Source organism: Saimiri boliviensis, chromosome 12 (assembly GCF_048565385.1).
Source record: "Saimiri boliviensis isolate mSaiBol1 chromosome 12, mSaiBol1.pri, whole genome shotgun sequence".
NCBI classification, from domain to species: Eukaryota; Metazoa; Chordata; class Mammalia; order Primates; family Cebidae; genus Saimiri; species Saimiri boliviensis.
The window spans coordinates 16754242-16773363 of record NC_133460.1 but is presented as its reverse complement, the minus strand read 5'-3'; the positions used below and the strand labels follow the sequence as shown (position 1 = coordinate 16773363).

The window sequence follows — 19122 nt, the reverse complement described above, 5'->3', positions numbered from 1 at the left end:
ACTACACGCCCATCAGCATGGCTAAAATTAAAGAGAATGTCAACACCCAATATCAGCAAGGATGTGGAACAACCAGAACTCTCACACACTGTGTAGGAGTAGAAAAGGTACAACCACTTTGTGCAAAGGTCTGGCAGTTTCTTTTCTTTTCTTTTTTTTTTTTTTTGAGACAGAGTCTCAGTCTGTTGCTGAGGCTGGAATGCAGTGGCATGATCTCTGCTCACTGCAACCTCCACTTCCCAGGCTGAAGCAATTCTCCTGCCTCAGCCTTCCAAGTAGTTGGGATTATAGGTATGTGCCATCATGCCCAGCTAATTCTGTGTTTTAAGTGGAGACGGGGTTTCACCATGTTAGCCAGGCTGGTCTCGAACTCCTGACCTCAGGTGATCTGCCCACCTTGGCCTCTCAAAATGCTGGGATTACAGGCGTGAGCCACCACACCTGGCCTCATAACTTACTTTGAAATGAATAAAAAAAAATAAGATGACTGGGCACGTTGGCTCATATATGCAATCCTAGCACTTTGGGAGGCTGAGGTAGGAGGATCACTTGAGCCTGGGAGTTCAACACGAGTCTGGGCAATGTAGTGAGACCTCATCTCTGTTTAATATTTTTATATAAAAAATAAAAATAACTTTTAAAAATAAGATGGATTTGCTGATTGTGGTGGCTCACACCTGTAATCCCAGCCCTTTGGGAGGCTGAGGCAGACAGATCATGAGGTCAAGAGATCAAGACCATCCTGGCTGACATGGTGAAACCCCGTCTCTAAGAAATAAAGATAAAAAAGAAAAAAAAAGAAACCCCGTCTCTACTAAAAATACAAAAATTAGCTGGGTGTGGTAGCATGCACCTGTAGTCCCAGTTACTCGGGAGGCTGGGACAGGAGAATCAGTTGAACCCAGGAGGTGCAGGTTGCAGTGGTCCGAGATTGTACCACTGCACTCCAGCCTGATGACAGAGACTCCATCTCAAAAACAAATAAAATAAAATAAGATGGATTAGGTTGGGGACAGTGGCTCACGCCCGTAATCCCAACACTTTGAGAGGCCAAGGCAGGCAGATCACGAGATCAGGAGATGGAGACCATCCTGGCCAACATGGTGAAACCCTGTTGTGGGTAACCCCCAATATGGGCACCGAGGAAGGAAAGCTGTGCAGACTCAGGCACCATTAGTGCTTGAAGTGTAACTTACTGCTTACTAAGATCTAACATATATATAATCATACTTAGTTCCATGTAATCTTATATCTAGCTTATATATATAAAACCACACTTAGTTTTATATAATCTTTCTATACAATCATATATTGGATTTTAGTCGGAGCTATACCGACACATTTAGTGCTGATTTATATAATCTTCCTAAATAATCATATAGTTGTTTATAGTAGGAGGAATGCCAAGAGCAGTCACAGTGCAAAAGCAAATACATGGGAAAAACAGCCAGGCCAGGACAAGAACCAATGACCCAGACGGTAGCACCCCTGCCTGAAAGGGCATACACTATGTGGCAGGTCAGGGCCTAGATGGCAGTACTCAATACCTGATGCATGGCTGGCTTGGAGCAAGAGTTATTTCTCCTGAAAAGGAGTGGCTGTACCTTGCATCCAGTTCTTGTGGAAAGTAGGCCTCAGGCCTGAGATCTCGTGAACAACCAAGGGAGAAGAACCCCACTGGTATAACTGTGCCACGGCAGCTGTACACCCTGTGAGCTTTTTCTCGCCACTGGGATGGCTCAAATCATTCTCCTATAAATTATCTTAGAGAAGAGCACACTCTGTCAGGTCCCACTGCATTGGTTTACAGCATCCTTCCATCGGAATTCTTTGAAGTCTCCAGTCCCCAGATAAGAAGTGTTGCACACGGCACTTGTTGCACACAGCTCACCTCCTTGCCCAGGTGATCTAATGGAGGTGGATCCTCTTTCTGTACATGACCCTCTACTACTGTGCACGGCACAGCCCCTACTGCACACGGCCCACCTCTCTGGCTAGGTGACCTAATGGGGTAGCTCCCTCACTTGCTACTCATGTGATTACGCGTGCCCTATCATTAAGCCTATGTATTACCTCACTCACGACCCTTCCCTATGCCTTGTACTTAATAAATACAGACGATTCTGGACGTTCAGGGCCTTGCCTGTCTCCGTTCATAGGTGGCGTGGCCCCCACAGCCCAGATGCTCTTTTCCAGTCTGTCTGTGTCCTGTCTCTTTATTTCTTGGATGCTGCGACTCAACACAGCAATAGGGGACACCCCATGACCCTGTGGAGCTGTGGCCCTACATCCTGTCTCTACTAAAAAAAATACAAAAATTAGATGGACATGGTGGTGGGTGCCTGTAATCCCAGCTACTGGGGAGGCTGAGGCAGGAGATTCACTTGAACCCAGGAGATGGAGGTTGCAGTGAGCTGAGATCACGCCACTGCACTCCAGCCTGAGACTCTATCTCAAGAAAAAAAAGACAGATTATTGAACAGAGAAAGGGATAGAGGGGCAGATTTGCAATAGAGCAAATAAAGCAAAATGCTCACTGTACAACTTAGGAGGTGGCTACATGGGTATTCACTGTACAATTCCTTCAGCATTTTTATATATTGGAAAATTTTCACACGAAATTGCTAGGGGGAAAAGCCTGAAGGAGACACATGGGCCCTGGCTCCTGTGGCCTGTAGTGCTAAACTGACCTTCAGGAGGTGACAGCTCAGCTATCATGCTTACATCCTGAAAAAAAAATGGGCCACGGCCAAAAGTATAAATCAGTGGAAGCTCATGTCTACCAAAATCTAGGATGAAGACCAAATAGAAGTCTGAGAAGTCTAAGTTCTTTTTCTTAGACGATGAAAGGCATTTGTATGTATGGATATGAGCTGTTTTTATCCTTGTGATACAAGAAGTAGTAGAAGAGGCAAGAACACATGAATGATTTTTTTTCTTGGCCAGGCACACTGGCGCATGCCTGTGATCCAACACTTTAGGAAGCTGAGGCAGACAGATCACCTGAGGTTAGGAGTTCGAGACCAGCCTGGCCAACATGGTGAAACCCAATCTCTACTAAAAATAGAAAAATTAGCTGAGGTGTGATAACAGGCACCTGTAATTCCAGCTACTCAAGGAGCACTTGAGGCCAGGAGTTGGAGACCAGCCTGGGCAACACAGTGAGATCCTATCTCTATAAAAACTTTTCTTTTTAATTAGCCAGGCATGGTGGCACACACCTGTATTCCCAGCTACTTGAAAGGCTAAGGCAGGAAGATGGCTTGAGCCCAGGAGGCTGAGGCTACAGTGAGCCATGGTCATGCCACTGCACTCTAGCCTGCATGACAGAGCAAGACCCTGTCACCAACAAAACAAAACAAAATCCTAAGAATGAATTCGGTTAGATCAAGGAGAAAGAACAAGGATGGAGAAAAGTACTTCAATCAGCAGCATGAATGACATGACCCTGTATAAGGAATTCTCTCCAACCATAGTCAAGTTCATTCCAGCAAATGAGTGATGAACATCTAAACAGTAATTCACAACTATTATAAACACTAAAATATGGGGAACCTGGCACTAGACCATTGGTAGATGACCTGCTTCTAGGTGGGGGTTTCATACGTAGCAGAGCAGTGCCCTCACTGCAATCTATTTCAATAGCCCTCTATCTGGCCCTCAGCTGGGCACAGTGGCTCACACCTGCAATCCCAGTATTCTGGGAGGCTGAGGCGGGCGGATCACAAGGTCAGGAGTTTGAGACAAGCCTGACCAACATGGTGAAACCCTGTCTCTACTAAAAATCCAAAAAAATAAATAAATAAATAAATAAATAATTAGCTGGATGTGGTAGCATATGTCTGTAATTCCAGCTACTTAGGAGGTTGAAGCAGGAGAATCGCTTGAACCCAGAGACGGAGGTTGCAGTGAGCCGAGATCATGCCAGGGCAACAGAGCAAGACTATGTCTCAAAAAAAAAAAAAAAAAAAATTGGCTCTCAATACAAGGGTTTGGAAAAATAAATAAATAAAAAGAAATAAGAAAAAATAAATAAATAAAATAAGCCACAACAGAAACAGGCTCAGTAAGTCATTACTGCAAAGTAAGATAGGCTTTCCCTCTTCTTAGAAGATCTACTGTGCCTCCTGTCTCCAGGCAAGAGAACAACGGTTTAAGCCCTTTATGGCTGGAAATGACTTTGGGAAAGTAAATGATGGAAAGCTTCCACTTCAAAAAAAGTTCCTCTGTCATTCCTCACTCCTAGTCAAGGGGTACCTTTAAAATTATCTCTTCCCCTTATTCTTGGTATATCATGAGAACAAGGGAAACTCACTTCAGGTAGGTGCATTTTACCTGAAGCTAAGATAAAAACATTCCTGTTCACTCGAACATCACTTTTAGATGGGAAGAAAATGGCCTTCAGGGATTCCACAGGATCCCTTGCTGGACAACAGGTGGCACTGTCACATTAGATCCTATTTAAGTAGATCCCAGATCAGAGTAGTAAGAAGAGTTTTAGTGGAGACCTAAAGATTTCACTGACATGGGTTTCTAAGTTTATCTTTTATTTATTTATTTATTTATTTATTTATTTATTTATTTATTTAGAGATGGAGTCTTGCTCTGTCCCTTAGGCTGCAGTGCAGTGGTGCAATCTTGGCTCACGCAACCTTCGCCTCCTGGGTTCAAGCAATTCTCCTGTCTCAGCCTCCCGAGCAGTTGGGACTACAGGCATGTGCCACCACACCCAGCCAATCTTTTTGCATTTTTAGTAGAGACAGGGTTTCACCATATTGGCCAAGTTGGTCTCGAACTCCTGACCTCATGATCCACCTGCCTCAGCCTCCTAAAGTGCCAGGATTACAGGCATGAGCCACGACGCCTGGCCTATCTTTTATTTTTAAACTTAAACCATTTAACTGGTTATCAGTTTTTTGTTTTTTTTGGGGGGGGTGGTGGTTTTGAGACAGGGTCTCGCTCTGTTGTCCCGGCTGGAGTGTAATGGTGCAATCATGGTGACTGTGGCCTCAACCTCCTGGATGTAAGCGATCTTCCTGCCTCAGCCACCTGAGTAATTGTGCCACCACAGCTGGCTAACTTTGGCATTTTTTGTAGAGTTAGGGTTTTGCCACATTGGCCAGGCTGGTCTCAAACTCTCAGACTTAAACAATCCGACCGCTTTGACCTTCCTAAGTGTGATGATTACAGGTATGAGCCACCACACTCAGCCTAACTAGTTATTTTTTAACCCCTTGAATGATGGCAACAAATAGGGAAGTTCTTTGAGCTGTGCTCTGCGGTTGAAGGTGACCACTCCCAAGGCAGTCACCCATTCCCTTGTCACCACAGGCTCTGTTCTCCCTAGAACAAAAATGAGCTGTTACCTGTGTAGCCCACTGGATTTGTGTGTGCCAAGCACCAAGCAAGGCGTCATAGAGTCCGGTAAGCTGCCGGTCCAGGGGTAGGTCACTTTGACACAGCTCTTGCCAGGCGGCTATGAGCTGCACCTGCAGAGACAGAACAAAGGGAACCTTACTGGGTACGTCAACATAGGTTGCCCACTAACACTGCCCTGCCCTGCTACCCAGAGCAATCACAGATTGCTCAATGGGCTGAGTGGCTGGCCCAGCGAGGTCCATCCACTTCAAAGAAAGGCAGAAAAGAAAACCATTTGCAGTTACCTGCACTGATTCAGAGCTTTAATCTGTCATACTGCAGATGTGATCACCTCTCCATCTATCCTGCCCTAAAAGCATGTAACGTGCATCCACTCGGCACACAATCGCTCTTCTGAATAAATCTTGAGGCAGGAGTGGGCGGGCTTGTGTGTTTAAGCTTCAAGGGTATGTGCGTTTAAGTTTCAAGTCCTGGCCAGGCACGCTGGCTCACACCTGCAATCCCAGCTACTCAGGAGGCTGAAGCAGGAGAACCATTTGGACCCGAAAGGTGGAGGCTAGAGTGAGCCAAGATTGCACCACTGCATTCCAGGCTGGTGACAGAGCAAGACTCCATCTCAAAAAAAAAAAAAAAAAAAAAAAAAAAAAGTTTCATGTCCTAATATCACTGCTTAAAAGACACAGAGCACTGGACTTGAAGGAATTAAGATCAGCTCTGGAAGCTATCAGTGTTTTGGCAATCTAACTTCGGCAAACCTAGAAAACATAAAATTCCACGATGGGTAAAGTGGCACATGCCTGTAGTCCCAGCTCCTTACAAGACTGAAATGGGAGGATCTCTTGAGCCCAGGAGTTTGAGGCTGTAGTGCGCCATAATCGCATCTGTGAATAGCCACTGCACTCCTGGCTAGGCAAAATAGTGAAAACCTATCTCTAATGAAAAAAAAAAGGGAGAGAGAAATTCTTACAGCTTCCTGAGGGTGTAATAAAGCTTAAGATATAAATCTCCCTTGAAAGACAAAAATGAGAATAAATTAAAACAACCTTTCAAGTTTATGATGAATCCAGCTGTAAACAGAAAAGAAACGAAAACTCCAACTGGCAATTAAATAAATCCATAGGCTAGACCAAGAGCACCCCCTATTGGCTAAGAGAAAAATGGCCAGAGGGCAAGGAGGCAATGTCCTTACCTTCTGAATTATGAACCTGAGATTCTATGACCCAGAGTTATGAGCATTCCACAGCTGTGACTGCACACAGCTTCTTACCTTGTGACACTTGTAGTAGTAGGCCAGGAGCTGGGGCATCCGGTCAATTGCAGTAAACACCTTCACAAACACTTTGGACTGATCTAAAGAACATACAGTGCATAAACACTGTTACCAGCCTTTCTGGTGTAGACATGAGAAAGAAGTCACCAGGATGAACATGGATACATGGAAACTAGTATTCACAAGTTCCTGACTAGATATTGAATTAACTCATGCACGGGAATCATAAATTTGAAAAATAAGCATGACTTGAAAACCAGACACTAAAAGGTAGTCCCCTCTGTTCCTTACAGAATTCATATTTTAACATAATATTCATAAGTTAGTTACGTCTTTGAAAATTCCTACTTCGATTATACCAGATGGGAGCTTTAAAAAAACAAACACACTGAACTCCTATATGTCCACATATCTGGTGGTTTGAAGAATAAGTAAATAATTTGAACCAGTCGTGGTGGCTCATGCCTGCAAGCCCCGCACTTTGGGAGGCTGAGGTGGGCAGATCACTTGAGGTCAGGAGTTCGAGACCAGCCTGGCCAACATAGCAAAACCCCATCTCTACTGAAAAAAAACAAAAAATTGTCCGGGTGTGATGGTGCACACTTGCAATCCCAGCTCCTCAGGAGGCTGAGGCAGGAGAATCGCATGAACCCAAGAGGCGGAGGTTGCAGTGAGCCAAGATCATACCACTGCACTCCAACCTAGGCGACAGAGCAAGACTCCACTTAAAAACAAATAAATAAATAAATAATAATTTGGTAACTATCAGCATTCCGCACATAACAATGGATTCTAAAACCCAATTTATGGGCTTAATATCAAGTAGTTTCTTACATATTTCTCTAAGGGCAGAGGAAATGACTGGACAAAGCACTTGCTTCCAGGCTCACCAGTGGACACACAGGAAGGTGGGTTTCAGTGCAGTCTGAATATGGTGCACAGCAGCCCCACCTCTGGCTCCCGTCCACCCCCTTCTGGCCAAAACGTACATGCCACAGCCTTAGAATCACATCAAAAGGAAGGGAAAAAAACAAACAAACCCTGAGCTAACAAGGTCCCCAAACTTCTTATATTTGCTTTGTTCTCCTTCACTTCTGGGAAGCCCAATGAACCGCTGAGAAGGAAATGTAACAGCAACCGCTCGCTGTGGGACAGATACCCAGCTAAGTGCTGGAGACCTGCCAGTGGAACTCAACTTAATGGGCAGAAATCCATGAGTTAGAAAATGACTGTTAGCCTTTAAAATGCTTATTCTTTTCTTTTCTTTTCTTTTCTAGATAGAGTCTTACTCTGTCGCCCAGGCTGGAGTGCAGTGGTGCAAACTCGGCTCACTGCAACCTCTGCCTCCCAAGTTCAAGCGATTCTCCTGCCTCAGCCTCCCAAGTAGTTGGGACTACAGGTGCGTGCTACCATGCCTGGTAAATTTTTGTAATTTTAGTAGAAATGGCGTTTCACCATGTTGGTCAGGCTGGTCTCGAACTTCTGACCTCAAGGGGATCCACTTGCCTCAGTCACCCAAAATGCAGGGATTACAGGCATGAGCCACCCTGCCTTGCTAAAATGCTTATTATTTTCATAAGAACACTTAAATAAATGAACCTTCTTGCTACATTTAAAATTAGTCCATAGGCCAGGTGTGGTGGTTCACACCTGTAATCCCAGCATTTTGGGAGGCTGAAGTGGGAGGTCTGCTTGAGCCCAGAAGTTTGAGAACATTCTAGGCAACATAGGACCCCTCTACAAAAAATAGAAAAAATTAACTGGGCATGGTGATATGCACCTGTAATCCTAGCTACTCAAGAGGCTGAGCTGGGAGTTATCACTTGAGCCCAGGAGGTCAAGGCTGCAGTGAGCTCTGATCACGTCACTGCACTCAAGCCTTCGTGACAGAGCAAGATTCTAGCCCCCCCAAAAAAAAAAAAAAATTCTACAAATTGGGTTTTACCAGTGAGAAGCAAAAAAATTAATTAAAATAGTTCTATAAAAAGTTGCTTCAATATATCAGCTTAATTCGTTGGTTATATAAAATGAATTAAGCATGTATACTTGGCTAGACCCATATTGTCACTGTAGAGAGAGATGGAAATAAACAAATTTATCAGAGAATTCCATTTTTTTTTTTTTTTTTTTTTTTTTTTGAGACGGAGTTTGGCTCTTGTTACCCAGGCTGGACTGTAATGGTGCAATCTGGGCTCACCATAACCTCTGCCTCTCAGGTTCAAGTGGTTCTCCTGTCTCAGCCTGCTGAGTAGCTGGGATTACAGGCATGCACCACCACACCTAGCTAATTTTGTCTTTTTAGTAGAGACAGGGTTTCTCTATGTTGGTCAGGCTGGTCTTGAATTCCTGATCTCAGGTGATCCACCCGCCTCGGCCTCCCAAAGTGCTGGGACTACAGGCATGAGCCACTGTGTCCAGTCCGGAATTCTCTTTAAAAACTGTTAGATAGCCCAGGCAAGGTGGCTCACAACTATAATCTGAGCACTTTGGGAGGCTGAAGTGGGCGAACCTGGGGTCAGGTGCTCGAGACCAGCCTTGCCAACATGGTGAAACCCCATCTCTACTAAAAATATAAAAAATTAATCAGGCATGGTGGCAAGAGCCCGTAATCTCAGCTACTCCAGAGGCTGAGGCAGGAGAATCACTAGAACCCGGGAGGCACAGGTTGCTGTGAGCCGAGATCACACCACTGCAGTCCAGCCTGAGCAACAAGGCAAGACTCTGTCTCAAAAAAAATAAAAACTGTTAGATAAAGAAGCACCTTGGCCTTCTAGGTGCTTCTTTATAACTAGCCATGAAACATGGCTAATTATAAAGAGCACATTACCTGTAGGGCAGTGGAACCCTTCCTGATATTTGCCAAAATTAAGATTAATCACCAAAAGAAAAACATGGTTTAATCTGGGTTGAAGCCAGGAACTCAGCCTGTCGTGCTAAATACCTCTGGTCCCCAGCAGAGAACTATCTCTACTGTAATTCCTGTGCTGTTTAGGAACTCCAGAGGCAGAAACAATTGTAATCAGTACTTGATACTATTAGGTAAGGTAATTTTTTTTTTTAAGACAAGTGTCTCACTCTATCACCAAGGCTGGAGTGCACTGGCACAATCTCAGCTCACTGCAACCTCCACCTCCCAAGTTCAAGCGATTCTCCTGCCTCAGCCTCCCGAGTAGCTGGGACTACAGGTGCATGCCACCATGCCCTGCAAATTTTTTTGTATTTTTAGTAGAGACAGGGTCTCACCACGTTGGCCAGGATGGTCTCGATCTCCTGCTTTGTGATCCACCTGTGATCCCAAAGTTCTCCAAAGCTGTGATTACAGGAGTGAGCCACTGTGCCCAGCCAGGTAATTTTTAAAAATAAATATGATTGTCAAATTTTATTAAATGTCTTTTCAGCATCTATCAAGATTGAATATATTATTTTCATTTCCTCCGACCTACTAATACAACAAATCATACCAATAGCATTCCCAATATTGCACTATTCTTGCAATTCAAGAACAAGCCCCCTTGCTCACTGTGTGTGTATGGGTATTAATATACTACTGAATATTTGTGAATATTTAGAATTTTTTCATTGAGATGTTTGAGTTTTTTTCTTTTTAGAGATAGAGTCTTGCTCTGTCACTCAGGCTGGGCATGCAGTGCTGCAATCACAGCCTTGCACTCCTGAGCTCAAGAGATCTTCCTGCCTCAGTATCCCAAGTAGCTGGGACCATAAGCATTCTCCACCACATCCTCCACCACACTGAGCTAACTTTTCTTTTTTTCTATAGAGACAGAGTCTCACTATGTTGCCCAAGCTGGTCTCAAACTCCTGGGCAGCATACTGAGACTCCATGGTGAGAACTCCTGGCCTCAAGCAATCCTCTGGTCTGTGCCTCCCAAAGTTCTGGGATTATAAGCGTGCGCCACTATGTCTGGCCAGAATCACCTTTTTTGTTTTGTTTTGTTTTGTGACAAAAGTCTCACCCTGTCACACAGGCTGAAGTGCAGTGGCATGATCTCAGCTCACTGCAACCTCCGCCTCCTGGATTCAAGTGATTCTCCTACTTCAGCCTCCTGAGTAGCCAGGATTACAGGTGTGTGCCACCAAACTGGGCTAATTTTTATAGAGACAGGGTTTCACCATATTGGCCAGGCTAGTCTCGAACTCCTGACCTCAAGTGACCCGCCCACCTCAGCTCCCAAAGTGCTGGGATTACAGGCGTGAGCCACCGCACACGGCCACAATCACATTTTGAGGAAGAAGAGTGATACCATTTGGCATGAGGAGGTTAAGTAGCTCTCACGCTGAAAACTCAACTATTCACAGGGTCATTCTCCAGGGGTTCTGTATGCGTGGGGTGACCATATTCCAAGGGTTCTGCATGCATGGGTTGACCATATGTCTAGTTGGCCCACAACAGTCCCCGTTTACACCTGTTGTTCCAGCTTAATTATTAAAAGCACTCCCTTCACCCATTAAAAAAAAAGAAAGAAAGAAATCCTGCCACTTGCAACAACATGGATGAACCTACAGGGCATCATGCTAAGTGAAATAAGCCAGAAAATGAAGGACAAATACTATACGATCTCACTCATATATGGAACATAAAAAGTCAAGGTTAAACAGAGAGTAGAATAGTGGGTGCCAGGGCTAGTGGGTGGAGGAAACGGAGAGATGCTAGTCAAAGAGCACACATTTTCAGTTATGAGACAGATAAGTTTGGGGGAGCTAATGCACTGCACAGTGACTGTAACTAATACTCCTATACTGTGTATTTGAAATTTATGAGAGAATAGATTGTAAGTGGTCTCATCACAAGAACAAAAAAATCAGGCCCAGGCACAGTGGCTCACGCCTGTAATCCTAGCACTTTGGGAGACCAAGGTGGGTTGACTGCTTGACGTCAGGAGTTCAAGACCAGCCTGGGCAACATGATGAAACCCAGTCTCTACTAAAAATACAAAAATTAGCCAGGTGTGGTGGCACATACTTGTAATTCCAGCTACTTGGGAGGCTGAGGCACAAGAACCCCTTGAACTCAGGAGGCGGTGGTTACAGTAAGCTGAGATCATGCCATTGAACTCTAGCCTGGGCGGCAGAGTGAGACTCCGTCTCAAAAAAAAAAAAATTATATGGTCAAATTCATTACACTGAAACTTAATGTTTACATGACAAGAACATATATGTGTCTATGTCTGCCTATTCATAATTGTCTAGCTATAGCTGTCAAAAAATTATTTTTATAGACACTAATACACAGCATTAACAAAAATTTCTTTTTGAGACAGAGTTTTGCTTTGCTGCCCAGGCTGGAGTACAGTGTCACCATCTCGGCTCACTGCAACCTCTGCCTCCTGGATTCAAGCAATTCTTCTGTCTCAGCCTCTCAAGTAGATGGAATTAGAGGCATGTGCCACCAGGTCTGGCTAATTTTTGTATTTTTAGTAGAGATGTTTCACCATGTTGACCAAGCTGGTGTCAAACTCCTGACCTCAAGTGATCCTCCTGCCTCAGACTCCCAAACTGCTGGGATAACAGGAGTGAGCCACTGAGCCCAGCCAAAAAAAATTTTTTAATTACAAAACTTTTCAGCCAGGTATGGTGGCTCAGGCCTGTAATCTTAGCACTTTGGAGGCCACGGCAGGATGACTTCTTGAGGCCAGGAGTCTGAGATCAGCCTGAGCGACATAATGAGACCTTGTCTCTATGTAGAAAACAAAAATTTTTTAACAAGAAGTTATTATTGAAGCCCAATCTCAGCACACCCAACCAAACTAAAACAAATTTAAAAATCAGAAAGAACACTTAAGATACCAAAACTTCTTATGATTTAATTTCATCATCAGAAATGTACCATCACGTAAACAAAACTGATGCTATGTTTCAAACCAAGAGAGAAAGTGTTTTCAGAAAAGGAGAGAGTGAAACAACATTGTCAAAAACAAAGTACAGACTGATAGGAGGACTTCGAATTTTGTAACGGCACAGCTGTTGGAGACCTTCGACAGAACAGGTTCAGGAGAACATGAAACCCAAAGCAGAAGGGCTTGCATAACACACACATGGGAGTGAAGGAGCACAGAAGCAGTGGATACACACTATGTTCTGTCCAGCATAAATAGCTGTGGGCCAGACACGGTGGCTCACACCTGTAATTCCAGCACTTTGGGAGGCCGAGGCAGGTGGATCACTTGAGGTCAGGAGTTCAAGACTAGCCTGGTCAACATGGTGAAACCCCATCTCTAATAAAAATACAGAAAAATCAAGCTGGGTGTGGTGGCGCATGTCTGTAATCCCAGCTACTCAGGAGGGTGAGGCAGGAGAATTGCTTGAGCCTGGGAGGCAGAGGTTTCAGTGAGCCAAGATCATGCCACTGCACTCCAGCCTGGGTGACAGAGAGAGATTCTGTCTCCAAAAAAAAAAAAAAAAAAAAAAAAATTAGAGTTCCTTCTAATCTATATAATTCAATCACCATTAAGAAAACTGTAGACTTAGAAGGCCTTATCTTTATAGAGAGAGGTACACAGAGATGAGGAGCAGCCAGCACTCACCTATGGCCTGAGAAGTGAATGCTGCGACAATCTGCGGACTGGCTAGGGCCTCCAGCCTGTTCTTCAGTGCCTCCAAGTGCACACATTTTTCAGAGTAGTCTGGTGTATCAACAAGCATCATCAAGCTATTCTGCATACCTGTTAGCTTGGCAGAAATCACAGCTATGTCCTAGAAAAGAAAAGAATAGAGGATGTTTATTTATTTATTTATTTATTTATTTATTTATTTTTGAGACAAAGTCTCACTCTGTTGCCAGGCTTAAGCGCAGTGGCACAATCTCGGCTCACTACAACCTCCACCTCCTGGGTTCAAGCAATTCTCCTGCCTCAGTCTCTCGAGTGGGACTACAGGTGTGCGCCACCACGTCTGGCTAATTTTTGTATTTTTAATAGAGACAGGGTTTCACCATGTTGACCAGGCTGGTCTCGATCTCTTGACCTTGTGATCTGCCTGCCTTGGACTCCCAAAGTGCTGGGATTACAGGCATATATTTGTAACTTTTTAAAAATTTTGCTTGATATATCATTCATTTTGCTTTACAATTTAAGAGTTTTTCATAAGACATCATCTTACTTTATCCTTACATCCAGGTGTCAAACCTATTACTATTTTCCACAGTTTGCAGAGTCACAGGGGGTCAATAACTCACCAAGTTCCCATGGTATATAAGGCTCGCCCCTCCCCATGTTCCACCCTCTCATTCATTTACCCCCAATGCTCTCTGCTTGTGCCAGTTTTTCTTCTTTTTTTTTTTTGAGACATGGTCTTGCTCCGTCCCTCAGGTTGGAGCGCAGTGGTATGATCATAGTTAACGGCGGCCTTCAACTCCTGGACTCAAGAGTTTCTCCCACCTCAGTCTCCTGAGTAGCTGGAACTACAAGTGTGCACCACCACACCTGGCTAATTTTTTAATTTTTTTTGTAGAGATGGGGGTCTCATTGCCCAGGCTGGTCTCAAACTCCTGGCCTCAAGTGATCTTTCCACCTCAACATCCCAAAGAGCTGGGATTCCAGGCATGAGTCACTGTGACTGGTGCCTGTACATCTTTATGGAGGCTTCTCCTGAACTCACTCTGCGACTAAGAGGCTTCAGTCACACAGAGGGTGCAAGCCAAAGAGGTTGAAAGCACACCGAGCAGTTTCAGATCTTCCCCACCCTGAGTCTGAAGATTTCTGAATACTCCTATTGGCAATCAACTCTCCCTTACGGTTTTGATGAATGTTATCTCTTTTGCTTTCTCCAAACCTCAAGTTTTTGCTTAAATACTTTTCATAACATCCTCTAAACAAGAAACCTACCTGAGTCTTAAATGTCTCCTCAATATCAGCGCTCAATGTGCTCCACTTATCTGCTTCCTGAAGAGATTCGGCAGCAAGTTGCATTCTGGACTTCACCTGGTCGATTTCTACCAACACCTGAAAGAGATAAGAGGGGTGAAAAATGAAGTGGTAGGTCCTTTTTCTCCACCTGCCATCAGGGACTTGAAATCTAAGTATGGTAGCATGCTCCTGTCTTTAGGAAGCTTCTGTTTCCTAAAACACCAATCATCTGGCTAAATTTAATCAGCAGTGCTGAAGAAGTGAATTGGCTGAAAGACCCAAGTAAAAGCATAGTTTTGGGGCCGGGCACAGTGGCTCATGCCTGTAATCCCACATTTGGGAGGTTGAGGCAGGTGGGTCACCTGAGGTCAGGAGTTCAAGACCAGCCTGGACAACATGATGAAACCCCAACTCTACTAAAAATACAAAAATCGGCCAGGTGTGGCAGCACATGCCTGTAATCCCAGTACTTTGGAAGGCCGAGGTGGGAGGATCACTTGAGACCAGGAGTTCAAGACCAGCCTGGGCAACATGGTGAAACCCCGTCTTTACTAAAAATACAAAAATCAGCTGGACGTGGTGTTACACGTCTGTGATTCCAGCTACTTGAAAGGCTGAGGCACAAGAATTGCTTGAAGCTGGGAGGCAGAGATTGCTGTGAGCTGAGATCACGCCACTGTACTGCAGCCTGCACTCCAGCAACAGAGCAAGGCTGTGTCTCAAAAAAAGGATAGCATAGTTTGAGTGCTAGGGCAGAATCCTGAGTGATGGCTGGCTTCCCAAAACGCTGTGCTGTTCTAAACCCCTTATGAGAGCGAACACCTTCCCAAAACAAGAATCACCATTTATGACAGGAGCCAAAATACCTGCATGGATTGAGATGTATCCTGTTCAAATTTTTTAATGTCCTCCTTGACAAGAATCATCTGTTCTTTCAGGAAAGATGCCTCCTGTTTTAGAGCTTCGACATCACGGAGCACTTTGGGCATGTTCTGGAGGGCTTGGTGACTTGTTTCTATAGCAAAAAAAAAAAAAAAAAAAATCAAGACCAGCAATATCCACAAAAGGTGAAAGGTGAAAGCTGGACCAGTCACCAGTGAAAAATAGAAAACAAATCAGACAACAGAAAGGAAATGCAGGACCAACCACACAGTTATTGGAGCCTGACGAAAATATGGGGCAGGAAAGGGGATGGTCAGTGAGGTGGCCCCTGCCAGCATCATGTCCCCAGACTGATGGGAAAGGACCTTTGATTTCACAAGGAATGAGCAATCAGCCTGTCCCAACACCAACTGTTTGCCACCACCAGTGAAATCATAACTCCATTTGCAAGGAGGCGTGCCCAGGGGCTTTTATACAAATGTCCATGGCAGTCATTGCAGCCACCTTCTACTGATAAGAAAACTCAGAGAGGTTAAAGTAACTTGACCAAGATCTTACAGAGCTAAAACCAAGCTTCACATGGGTCTGGCCCCAGTATCTGCTTTCCATAGTTTTTTTGTTTGTTTGGTTTTTGGTTTGGGGGTTTTTTTTCGATACAGAGTCTCACTCTGTCCCCCAGGCTGGAGCACAATGGCGCAATCTTGGCTCACTGCAACCTCCGCCTCCTGGGTCCAAGTGATTCTCCTGCCTCAGCCTTCCACGTACTGGGATTACAGGCGCCTGCCACCAAGCCCAGCTAATTTTTTGTATTTTTAGTAGAAACAAGGTTTCGCCATGTTGGCCAAGGCTGGTCTAGAACTCTTGACCTCAGGGGATCCACCTGCCTCGGCCTCCCAAAGTCTGGGATTACAGGCATGAGCCACCGCACCCAGCCTATTTTAAAATTCTTTTTGAGACAGGGTCTCTTCACTCTGTGGCCCACACTGGAGTGCAGTGGCGCAATCACAGCTCACTGCAACCTCAGCCTCCTGGTCTCGGGTGATCCTCCTACCTCAGCCTCCTGAGTAGCTGGGACTACAGGCACACACCACCAGGACTGAATAATTTTCATATATTTTGTAGAGACGATGTTTCGCCATGTTGCCCAGGCTGGTCTCAAACTCCTGGGCTCAAGGGACCTGTCTGGCTAGGCCTCACAAAATGCTGGGATTATAAGTGTGAGCCACAACGCCAAGCCTAAAAATATCTTAAATCTACCCATTACTCATCATCTTCACTGCCATCAACCCAGCTGAAGCCACTATCATCTTTTCTGGGCCTCAGCAATAGCCTCCTGAACCATGTTACTCCGCTGCTTTAAAATCCTACAATGCCGGCCGGGCACAGTGGCTCACGCCTGTAATCCCAGCACTTTGGGAAGCCAAGGCGGGTGGATCATGAGGTCAAGAGATCAAGACCATCCTGGTCAACATGGTGAAACCCCGTCTCTACTAAAAATACAAAAATTAGCTGGGCATGGTGGCGCGTGCCTGTAATCCCAGCTACTCAGGAGGCCGAGGCAGGAGAATTGCCTGAACCCAGGAGGCGGAGGTTGTGGTGAGCCGAGATCGTGCCACTGCACTCCAGCCTGGGTAACGAGAGAGAAACTCCACCTAAAAAAAAAAAAAAAAAAAAAAAAAAAAAAAAAAAAAAAATTCCTACATTGCCTTATTTTTAAATTAAATTCAAACTATTTATTTATTGAGACACAGTCTCCCTCTGTTATTCAGACTGGAGTGCAATGGCACAATCTCGGCTCATTGCAACCTCTGCCTCCTAGGTTCAAGCAATTCTCCTGCCTCAGCCTCCAAGTAGTTGGGATTGCAGTTGTGTACCACCACGGCCAGCTAATTTTGGTATTTTTAGTAGAGACAGGGTTGCTGTGTGTCAGGCTAGTCTCAAATTCCTGGTCTCAAGTGATCCACCCATCTTAACTTTTTAAATTTTTAGTAGAGATGGGATTTTATCATGTTAGCCAGGCTGGTCTTGAACTCCTGACCTCAGGTGTTCCACTTGCCTCAGCCTTCAAAGTGCTGGGATTACAGGCATAAGCCACCATGCTTGGTCTTAAATTCAAACTCTAATGTGACAATGAAATCCCTGCATAGCACTCTAACCTGGGTAACAGAGCAAGACACCATTTCTTAAAAATAAAAAAAATAAAATAAAATCCCTGCATAATGTGGCCCCTGTGGACCTCTCCAATCCAAGACTGGGTCTTGTTCAACAGTGTATTTTTGAACCTAGAAAAGAGTTTGTGTCCAATAAATATTTGTTGACTGACTAAATGAAGAAATCAGTCCTCCAATTTGGGGTCCTCAACATCTGCTTGAACTGCTATAATCATGTTTCTTCATTGCAGACTTGGGCCCTGGTACTTCCAAAGTACCAGGATTACAGGTGTGAGTCACTGTACCCGGCCAATTTGCTATTATATTATTATTAATATCCTTTCTCTTTGCCCTACAAAGTTTTCCTTCAAGGTCTAACACAGGGAAGTGCTTTATGATTCTTCTAAACAAGATATAACTGAATCTTCCTGCCGGCTCTCACAACTCCAGATTCTATTCTCAGTCAAGCCACCCCTCATTGTAATTTAACTGTGTTTCTATCTTTCCCACAGGCAGCAAGCTCCAGCAAGATAAACTTTTCCTCCCCACTGCCCATTTCTGGACACATGCATAGTAAGTGCTCAATAATTAGTAAAAGATGCCAGGTACAATAAAGAATATGGGCCGGGCACAGTAGCTCACACCTATAATCCCAGAACTTTGGGAGGCAAAGGCTGGAGGATCGCCTGAGCTCAGGAGTTTGAGACCAACCTGGACAACATAGTGAGAGGCCATTTCTACAAAAAAATTAAAAAATTAGCTTGGCATGGTGGCACATGCCTGTGGTTATTCAGGAGGCTGAGGCAAGAGAATTGCTTGAGTCCATGAGGTGAAGCTGCAGTGAGCAATGACCGTGCCACTGCACTGTAGCCTGGGAGACAAAGTGAGACATTGTCTCAAGAAAGAAAAAAGAAAAGAAAAGAAAAGAGAGAAAACAATCTGCAGTGAAATCAAGCCCCATCCCTATCTTTACTTAAACACTGGGCACATCTGGTTGGGCACAGTGGCTCAGGCCTGTAATCCCGGCACTTTAGGAGGCCAAGGAAAGTGCATCACCTGAGGTCTGGAGCTTGAGACCAGCCTGGGCAACATGATGAAACCCCATCTCTATTAAAAGTACAAAATTAGCTGAGTGTGGTGATGAGTAACCGTAATCCCAGCTACTCGGGAGGCTGACGCAGGAGAATCATTTGAACCAGGAGGCAGAGGCCACAGTGAGCCAAGATGGTGCCACTGCACACCAGCCTAGGGCACAGAGCGAGATTTTGTCTCAAAAAAACAACAACAAAAAAGGGAACATTTCCTGGACCATCCACTTCCAGTAGAAGTAGTCTGTTTGGTCTTTCCAGCTGAGCCCGGGAAAGAGACTTGTGTGCAGTATGTACTGAATCAACACACGGTAAATAAAAGTCAGGTCAAGGAGTTACATGAAATGGTTGCCAGTGCATGTTATTTTTTATAATTTAACTTATCCTCAAAAACTAGTTTAGGCCAGGTACGGTGGCTCGCACCAGTAATCCTAGAGCTTTGAGATGCCAAGATGGGAGAATCACTTGACGTCAGGAATTTGAGATCAACC

At 44.7% G+C, this 19122-nt stretch overlaps 1 protein-coding gene across 2 annotated transcripts in view; it reads right to left on the bottom strand.

The window, feature by feature from the left end:
- The window catches only part of COG7 (component of oligomeric golgi complex 7), an 81132-nt gene that overhangs the window by 50445 nt on the left and 11565 nt on the right, over positions 1–19122 (bottom strand). For both annotated transcript variants that reach the window (XM_003930189.4, XM_010340784.3), the window contains exons 2-6: positions 15378–15526; positions 14491–14607; positions 13192–13360; positions 6647–6729; positions 5367–5489 (exon numbers count right to left, since the gene is read on the bottom strand). In XM_003930189.4, coding sequence (XP_003930238.3) covers positions 5367–5489; positions 6647–6729; positions 13192–13360; positions 14491–14607; positions 15378–15526 — 641 coding nt within the window. The remainder of the gene's footprint in view (positions 1–5366; positions 5490–6646; positions 6730–13191; positions 13361–14490; positions 14608–15377; positions 15527–19122) is intronic.